At 45.5% G+C, this 9,041-nt stretch overlaps 1 protein-coding gene across 3 annotated transcripts in view; it reads right to left on the reverse strand.

Annotated features, from left to right (window-relative positions):
- Positions 1-8,071, reverse strand: part of DHDDS (dehydrodolichyl diphosphate synthase subunit) — a 30,091-nt gene extending 22,020 nt beyond the window's left edge. For 2 of the 3 annotated variants that reach the window (XM_059690685.1, XM_059690682.1), the window contains exons 1-4: positions 7,942-8,071; positions 7,349-7,471; positions 4,062-4,178; positions 1,040-1,182 (exon numbers count right to left, since the gene is read on the reverse strand). In XM_059690685.1, the coding sequence (XP_059546668.1) occupies positions 1,040-1,182; positions 4,062-4,178; positions 7,349-7,411 (323 nt within the window). In that variant the 5' untranslated portion in view covers positions 7,412-7,471; positions 7,942-8,071. Of the gene's footprint in view, positions 1-1,039; positions 1,183-4,061; positions 4,179-7,348; positions 7,472-7,863; positions 7,885-7,941 lie in introns of those variants that run through there. The other variant, XM_059690684.1, reaches the window with a different exon arrangement.
- Positions 8,072-9,041: the final 970 nt, after the last annotated feature.

Consider the following 9,041-nt stretch of genomic DNA (forward strand, 5'->3'; position numbering starts at 1 on the left):
TCTGAGCCACAGGGACTCTGCTGAGAAGCAGGGAGCAACGTCTGCGGCCCAGAGTCTCACCAACCCAAAATGGACAGAGAGAAGCCTGGCTTCTCTCCCCAGCACACTGACTCACAGGGACAGAAAAGACAGAAGTGTCCTTGGCCCAGCTCCACTGGAGCTCTAGGCTCTCTGTTCTCTCATTGTCCTGGACTGGTATGGGAAGGAGCTGGGCAGAGAATGATTATAATGAAGACTTCTGGGTAGTCTGGCTGGAAAGGGCTCCATACTTTAAAGCAAACAAACTCTCTCAATCTTCTGTGTCCCTTTCTGGCTTTGCTCCCTAAGCTTAAACTTAGTGACAGCTAACAGTGGTAGCAAAGCTTCTCCTTAAAGACCTCTTATGGATCATTCCAGGCATCCCAAGAGAATATAGTAACTTTTTGGAGATGACTGCACAGCAGAAAATGACTTTTTCAATGTTTTTCTCACTCTACTCCCCTGGCCATAGCTTATTGGTCTTGAGGTGGAAATTTGATCTAAGGTGGGCTCATGAAAGGATCTAGTTCATTCTGGGCTATTCTGTGAAGCAGGGAAAGCAGGTCTGTAGAGAGAAGGAAATGTATAAAGAGGCGCTACCTAATGGATATCAATCCTGGTTTCAGTTTTGCTTAAGGCTGGTTTTACTTGTCCTTGCATTCTGTGAAATACCTCTATATCCTCAAGTAAATGCTCGCTTTGAAAAAAAGAAAAGAAAAACTAGTTTGTCATATTTGCCACTCTAGAGATCTGACTAACATTGAAAGGGTGCAAAGTTCCTTAAATAAGCTTCAGATAAGAGAGCTGAGGGATATTAGCATAATCAATGGACACAGATACTGGGGCGGTGGGGGCTTGTCTTGGGGGGTGACAGGGGCCTTGGGGGTCAATCGGGAAAAAGGAGACATCTGTAATACTTTAAACAAAACAAAAAAGAGAGAGAGAGAGAGCGCGCGAGAGAGTGCTGAGGGTTAGGCTGGAGATCCTGAAAGAATACCCTCCCCCGCTGACAGCATCTTACTGCTCTTCCAGCAAACGGCCGAACTTCTGCCGGGCCATCTCCATTAGCCCGTCCACTTCACTTTTGGAACGTTTGAAGTTCTCAATGCTGAACGCGTACACCGTCACCTCTCGGATGCCCAGGGCCAAGCACCAGTGCAGAGTCTGAGAAGGGAGAAGACAAGGAGCTAGGGCAGGGGTGGGCAAACTTTCTGACTCGAGGGCCACAATGGGTGCTTAAACTGGACCGGAGGGCCGGAACTAAAGCATGGATGGAGTGTTTGTGTGAACTAATATAAATTCAAAGTAAACACCATTACATAAAAGGGTACGGTCTCTTTTTTTTTTTAGTTTTATTCATTTCAAACGGGCCGGATCTGGCCCACGGGCCGTAGTTTGCCCACGGCTGACAGGGTGTAAGGAAGAGTAGGAAGGGAAATAAGAGATGCCTCGCCCCGACTCAGAAAAGCATCAAGCTAGGATAACACCAATGCTTCTGTCAGAATAATGATCTAAATATGCAGAAAGCCATCACTTGAGAACCGAAAAATGTGAACTTAATGAATACTAGGCTGATGCCACTGTGGTCTACTGGAAAGAACTCTCCACTGAGAGAATAAAAAACCAGGTTCTAGTCCTTGGCTCCATCATGCACTTATTATGTGACTATAGGCGAATCATTTAACATCTCTGGGCCTAAGTCTCCTTGTCTGTATAAAGAGCCCGGCTAGCCCTAGCTGGTTTGGTTCAGTGGATAGAGCGTCGGCCTGCGGATTGAAGGGTCCCAAGTTTGATTCCAGTTGAGGGCACATGCCCAGGTTGCAGGCTCCATCCCCAGTAGGGAGCATGCAAGAGGCAGCCAATCAATGATTCTCATTATTGATGTTTCTATCTCTCCCTTTCCCTTTCTCTCTGAATTCAATAGAAATGTATATATTAAAAAAAAAAAAAAAAAAAAGAACCCAGCTGGTGTGGCTCAGTGATTGAGCGTCAACCTATGAATCAGGAGGTCACAGTTTGATTCCCAGTCAGGGTACATGCCCAGGTTGCAGGCTCGATACCCAGTATGGGGCATGCAAGAGGCGGCTGAACAATTATTTTTTCTCATCATTGATGTTTCTCTCTCTCCCTCTCTCTTCCTCTCTGAAATCAATAAAAATATATTAAAAAATAAAAATGCAAATAAAAAGAGATTACAATCCATCCCTCACAAAGTAGCTAATAAACAGTATAAAAACACAAGGTATTATTACTCACAACGTAACTTCATTATTCTGGTAGACAGAGAGGCCAACATGTTATAAGAAAAAAAGCACCATTTGAGTCTGCATTTCACATATGCTATTTCAACTGATTCTTCAAACAACCCCTTGAGACTGGCATTATTGTTTTCATACCTACTGTAAAGATGATGAAACTGAGGCTCAGAGAGTTGAAGAAATGTGTCAAAAGTCCACAGTGAATCCATTATATGAAGTTCTAAAACACAAAAACTAATGTATAGTGATGCCTCTTCCGCTTTGTTTCTCTAGTTCTGTTTAAATGTCTTCAAACCTCTACCTTTAACCTCAAAGTTCCCTGTCTTAACACTAATCCCTTCATAAACATACCCACAAACCAACTCATTATCACCTGAGGAAGATTACCAGTGAGAACCCTGACACTTGAATAGGGTCAAGCTATAGACCTTACAGGGTCTTCGCTGGTACACCTGGTTGGTATCCACCACTGACCTCACTCAAAATAGATGTCAAAAGGCCGCTTGCCTGTGGAGTAGCCACTCTGTCTCAGCGCTTCACTAATAAACTCTCTCTCACTTAAAAAAAAAGCAAAAAAGATGCCAATAGCAACAGCTTCCATTTTTTGAGCACCTCCCTTATGCCACGTTCTGTGCCATCTTTTCATTTTACCATCTTGTTTAATCCTCACATAATCTCCTGAGGTAGAGGTTGTTGCTATCCCCAATTTGCAAATCAAGAAACCAGGGTAAGAAAAAGGGAACGACGTAACTCGCTGCAGGTCAGAGAGCCAGGAAGTGGCAGAGCAGGGGTGCCAATGAGTTCTGAGTGACTCCAGAGCTTCAGCTCCTAAGCACCAGGCAAAACTATCTCTTAATTAGTCACAAAAGAGAAGCTGGATTCAATAAATCTAAAGACCTCCACACAGTATTAAAGAGAACCCCACAGCCACTTGCTCAAGGCAAAAAAAATACCACTGCTCTAGCATCAGGCCATGTTCTTGTGCCAGGAAGCTAGAGGCCATGTTTCTAGTCTTCTTAAAGTTAGTTTCACAAGAATTAACACATTCTGATCTCACTGTGAGCCTTAATGTTTTCCAATCCGCAGCATATATTAAGAACCATAAAATATTCATGACCTTTGCTTAAAGTGATGTCCCAGTTTGGCACTTTTCTCAGTTTAAGCACTGAAAGAATTGTGTCCTGGGAAACTCTCAGACTCAGGCAAACTAGGAAGAGCAGTCACTTTACTATTGCTCCAGAAATGTCACTTCTTAGAATTTATTCTCAAATAGTACTATTTATCATGTCCAATAATAGTGGAGCAGCTAAACAAACTGTCAGCTCTTTATGATGATAAAAGCTCTACAGTCATTAAAAAGTGTAGTTAGAAAGTATATATATATATATATATATATATCAACCTAGAAAAATACTTGCCAAAATGTCAAGTAAAAACAAGGTTATTGAAGCTATAGATGGAATTTTATAAATGTTAGGTCATGTTAGAACAAGTTACAAGGACTCGGATCAGGCACAGAAAAAATAAACTGTTGATGGGTTAAAGGTGGTGAGAGATGGCAATTTTGTTCTTATTTCTAATATTTTGTGATGTGTCTGGATGATTCAGTTTTTTATTAATGTTGATATAAGACCGATAGCTAGCAAGCAAGCAATAAAACAAACAGCTATACAAAACAATAAATAAAAAGAAAAAAAATACTCTCACACCACAGCAAACTCAGGTTTTCTAGCTATAATCCAATTTTCCACACTGTTCACCTTGGGCTCTGCCACCCATACCTACCTCAGCCAGCTTGTTGAAGCCCTGTGAGTGGCCCTCATGATGCTCCACTTGGCACTTCTTGGCATAGCGACGGTTCCCATCCATTATAAATGCAACGTGTTTGGGTATTGGGCCTGCCTGTGAAGTGAGAAGACAAATGGTGAACACATCACATACTCTTCAAAGATAAAGGAAGACATTACACCCTGAGCCGAGAGGCTTGAGCTAGATGACAAAAGCCCTGAGGAAGGGAATTGGGTATTAAGCAATTTACTTATTATTTGTTTATTTGTTTAAAGATTGATTTTAGACAGGGAAGAGGGGGGTCAGGGAGAGAGATGGAAGAGAAAGAGAGAGAGAAACATCGATGTTAAGAGAAATACATGAATCAGTTGCCTCCCGTATGCACCCAGACAGGGGATTGAACCCACAAAGTAGGTATGTTCCCTGACCAGGAATCAAACCCACAATCTTCCGGTGCAAGGGACAATGTTCCAACCAACTGTGCCACACTGACCAAGGCTACTTGTTATTTTTTTAAAATATATATTTTTATTAATTTTAGAGAGGGAGAAAGAGAATGAAACATCAATGAAGAGACAATCATTGATCAGCTGCCGCCTGCCTGCCCCAGTAGCCCGCAACCTGGGCATGTTCTGACCGGGAATGGAATCGTGACCTCCTGGTTCACAGGTAGATGCTCAATCACTGAGCCACGCCAGCTGGACCAAGGTTACTTATATTTATTTATGTGTTTATTAAGCACTTATTACATGCCAAGCACTACTCTAGGCTTTCTGTACCTCACCTTAGTCTTTTTATCATACAAATCTATAAAGTATAGAGTATTAGCTTCATTTTACAGGCGAAAAAACTGAGGCTCAGAGCGGTCAAGTAACTTGCACAAGTCACACAGCTAAAAGGCAAAGTGGGGATTTAAACTCAGGTTTTGTCTTTTAACCATATGTTTTTAACCACCACTTTGATTTCATTAGTCTCCAACTGGAAGGCCCAGAAAGGACATTGACAGTGTGGTTGAATGGAGGGGGCATTCTCCACATAAAAGAGACATTCACTCCTGAGCGCTATCTGATTGCTGACACTCAGAAATGGGGCCTAATATTGTTGGATCTTCTAATTTTACAAAAGATGCCATATATCAGGAGTTTTATAAAAAAAATTCGTGCAAGGGGCTCAGCCCTCACAGCCCCAGCTGCCTCAGCCGGCCCTTCACAGCCTCGGCCGGCCCTGGCAGCCCCAGCTTCATCTGGAAGGTCATCCAGAAGGATGTCTGGACGGTCATTCTGCTGTTCAGTCTAATTAGCATATTAGCTCTTTATTATATAGGATTAAAAGTCAGGAGTCACTTCAAAACAAACAAATGACATTTTGGGGGCCGAAGAAAACTTGGTATCTGGTTCACAGCGGCTTTTTGTTGTCTACCACAGCAAAAATCACTCCGTAGCCTATTTCCGTCACAGGAAGGGCTCTTCACAAACTGCTTCCCCCACACCTCTCTGTCATTTCTACTTTTGTCTCCACATGCAGCCCTTTTTTACTTTTTCAGTAACATTTTATTTATTTATTTATTTATTTATTTTTACTCTTGACTTTATTTTATTTTTTTTAAAATATATTTTATTGATTTTTTTACAGAGAGGAAGGGAGAGAGATAGAGAGTTAGAAACATCGATGAGAGAGAAACATCGATCAGCTGCCTCCTGCACATCTCCTACCGGGGATGTGCCCGCAACCCAGGTACATGCCCCTGACCGGAATCGAACCTGGGACCCCCCAGTCCGCAGGCCGACGCTCTATCCACTGAGCCAAACCGGTTTCGGCGACTCTTGACTTTATTTTAAATTTTGTTTTATTGCTTAAAGTATTACAAAGAGTATTACATATGTCTCCTTTCCCCAACCCTCCCCCCCCCCCTTGACATTCCCCCAGCCTCCCCTATCCCCAGTGTCTTAAATCCATTAGTTATGCTTACATGCATGCATACAAGTCCTTCGGTTTATCTCTTACCCCCTCCTCCTGCCCCTGTAGCCCTTTTTTTAAAAAAATGTTTTTATTGATATCAGAGAAAGGGAGAGAGATGGAAACATCAATGATGAGAAGGAATCATCGATCGGCTGCCTTCCGTTCGCCCCCTCCTGGGGATCAAGCCCACAACCCTGGCATGTACCCCGACTGAGAATCAAACTGTGACCCCCTGATTCATGGGTCACACCAGTGAGCCACACCGGCTGGGATCCACACGCAGCCTTTAAAAGAAATGCCAATCATCTCTTGTTCTTCCCAACACATGACTGCAGTGGTTGCCTGAGGAGATATTTCCATATCTTGGCCTGCCTGAGTAACCTTGGTATTTGTGTGCTAGTGTGTGAGTGGGTTTAAGGCTTACTGACTCATAAATTCATTGCTACCCACTACTTGACAGTCTGTGGCTGAAAAACAAATCCAAGCTGACTAGCTTCCATCTCAAACCTATCACATGCAGAGGATATAACATTGTTGTGAATCTTCAGAGAACAAGCTGAGGGAAGGTTTAGGAAAGCAAGGGAGAGTATAGGAAATAGAGGGATTGCAGTCTTCAAATGGCTGAAATTCGGCCCCTGTAATAGTAGTAATTAAGAACTGCTATAGGCTCTCTCCCTCTCGGGAGCATGCCCACACCTTTCCATCCAAGTCTTCCTCCCCAACAGGCGCAGTACCTTTACCCTTCTCTCTCCTAAGCTCCAAGGACCCGCACTTTGGCCTCTATAACTTCTTTCCTGAGCCCATTTCTTCTACTGCTCACTTCTACCTCCGTGACTTTCCGAATAAACTTTCTTACAGTTTGAAAAAACACATGCACCTACTAGACATTGAGTTTAAATGCTGTCTATGTATGCTTCACTTAATCCTCAAAAAAAACCCACACATAAAGTCACATGGTTCATAAAATGATAGACTAGGACTTCTGTTGTTTTGTCTGTCCCCAAAGCTAAAACTCAATCATTACAAAGAAAGATTAGTTATTTTCTCTAAATCCAGAGGATAGCATTAGGAATAATAGTTAAAAGTTTCAGGGAAATAAATTTCACTTCTCCATAAGGAAAACCTAATAGTCTATGCTGCCCAATGATATTAGGACGTGGATTTCCTGAAAATGTGAGTTAGGACAATAACCTGGCAGAAATGCAGACCTAGAAGTTACCCTGAATTGCTAAACTCCACTCAGCATCGTGGATTGCTCAATCCGAAAAACAGGTTATGATACAAGATGACACAACTGACCAGGTCAACTGGTGCTGTGGGCTCACCTTTATGATGTTGGCACAGAACCGCTCCCACAGCGACAACTCTCCTTCTTTGATCCATGACATAGTTCAGTTCTTGCCCGAGCGGAAGATAAGCCCAGAATAAGAAGATATCAACTGGGCAACCTTGGATGAACAGAAAGAGAAACGGAAGACACCAAGGCTTGCAAACAGCTACGGCTGACGTGCAGGGACTCGGCGGGCAGTGGAAAGCAGCCAGCATTAGAGTCCAAAGACTGGCCAAGCCTCCCATCTTTCCGCCCGGAGTCGACAAAGCAGCCAACGAATGGGACCTGCGGGGCTGCGGTCTTTCCCTGCTTCTCCTGGATGGGGGGCCTTCTTCCCTTCCCCTCTCCTCGGCGTGGGCACTGGCTTTTCCCGAACCTCCTGCCGCATCAGTGCCTCCACTCCGACCCTTCCCCGCTTCTCCCTTCTCCATCTTCCCCCAGGCCGTTTCCCACTCCCGCTCCCGCTCCCACGGACGAATCCCTTCGACTGTCATCCCCGTTACCTCCTACCTCAGGGGTCTCCCAATCATTTATCCCCTCGCTAGTCTGTCCCCTCTCATTCCCGCGGCTGCCTCCCCGTCCAGTCACCTCTCCTCTCGTGAACCGCTAGGACACAGAACCTGCTCGGCTCTGCCGGCGCCTTCCAACTGCCCAGAGGACCCACAGGCACTTCCTCACGACGTGACGCTGGAAGATGACGTCATCGCCGATCGACGGGACACGCCCATCGGTAGGCGTGGTCCTGCCCGGCGCCAACAAGCTCGGAGGCGGAGCCGCAGCTCGCGCTCCGCGGGAGCCCGGAGGAATGCGCGCTCACGTGACCGCGTGGGGTGGGCGGCCGGGCTGCAGGCCGCGCGCCGGGGGAGGCGGGGTCGAGGCCCCGGGGGAGCGGAGAGGTGGTTGGATCTACCTTGGAGGCCGCCAGGGGGCTCCGCTCCACGGCGAGGATTCCGGGTTCCTCAGCTGCCGCTGGCCTTGGGGCCTGGGAAGTGGTGGAAGGCAGCGCCCAGCTCGCCGGGAGACCTTGGGCGGCCGCAGAACTGCGCCTTAGGGCCCCTTGTCCGGGTCTCAGCGGGCTGCATCGTTTGGGAAGTTCCCAGCCCTCGTCCACCGCACACACGCACTTCCTACCAGTGCGTTTGTGCTGAGGTGGGCACTCAGTTTCCAGGCTGTGCAGCCTCAGGACCTACACGAAGGAAAACAGTTTGGAAACCAGAAAGAGCGCTACTTTAAGGGCTCTACTATGAAATAACAGAGCGGCCATCGGCTAACCCTAATAGAAAAACCAAGGGCATTCGCCCTGTACCAAACCTTTCCGGGAAACTGTTGCCGTAATTTGAGGCACTGCAATTCTCTCAAAATTAAAAAAGCAGCCAAAAGAAACCTTTGCAATTTTCAAAGAACCTTCTTTTTTTTTTTTTAGTTGGTAATGTAAAAGCACACTTTTTCCCCCCCATACTTTATTGATTTTTTACAGAGAGGAAGGGAGAGAGATAGAGAGTCAGAAACATCGATGAGAGAGAAACATCGATCAGCTGCCTCCTGCACATCTCCCACTGGGAATGTGCCCGCAACCCAGGTACATGCCCTTGACTGGAATCGAACCTGGGACTTTTCAGTCCGCAGGCCAACGCTCTATCCACTGAGCCAAACCGGTTTCGGCAAAGAACCTTCTTGTAGTTTCTCTC

This window comes from Myotis daubentonii, chromosome 3 (genome assembly GCF_963259705.1).
Source record: "Myotis daubentonii chromosome 3, mMyoDau2.1, whole genome shotgun sequence".
NCBI lineage: Eukaryota > Metazoa > Chordata > Mammalia > Chiroptera > Vespertilionidae > Myotis > Myotis daubentonii.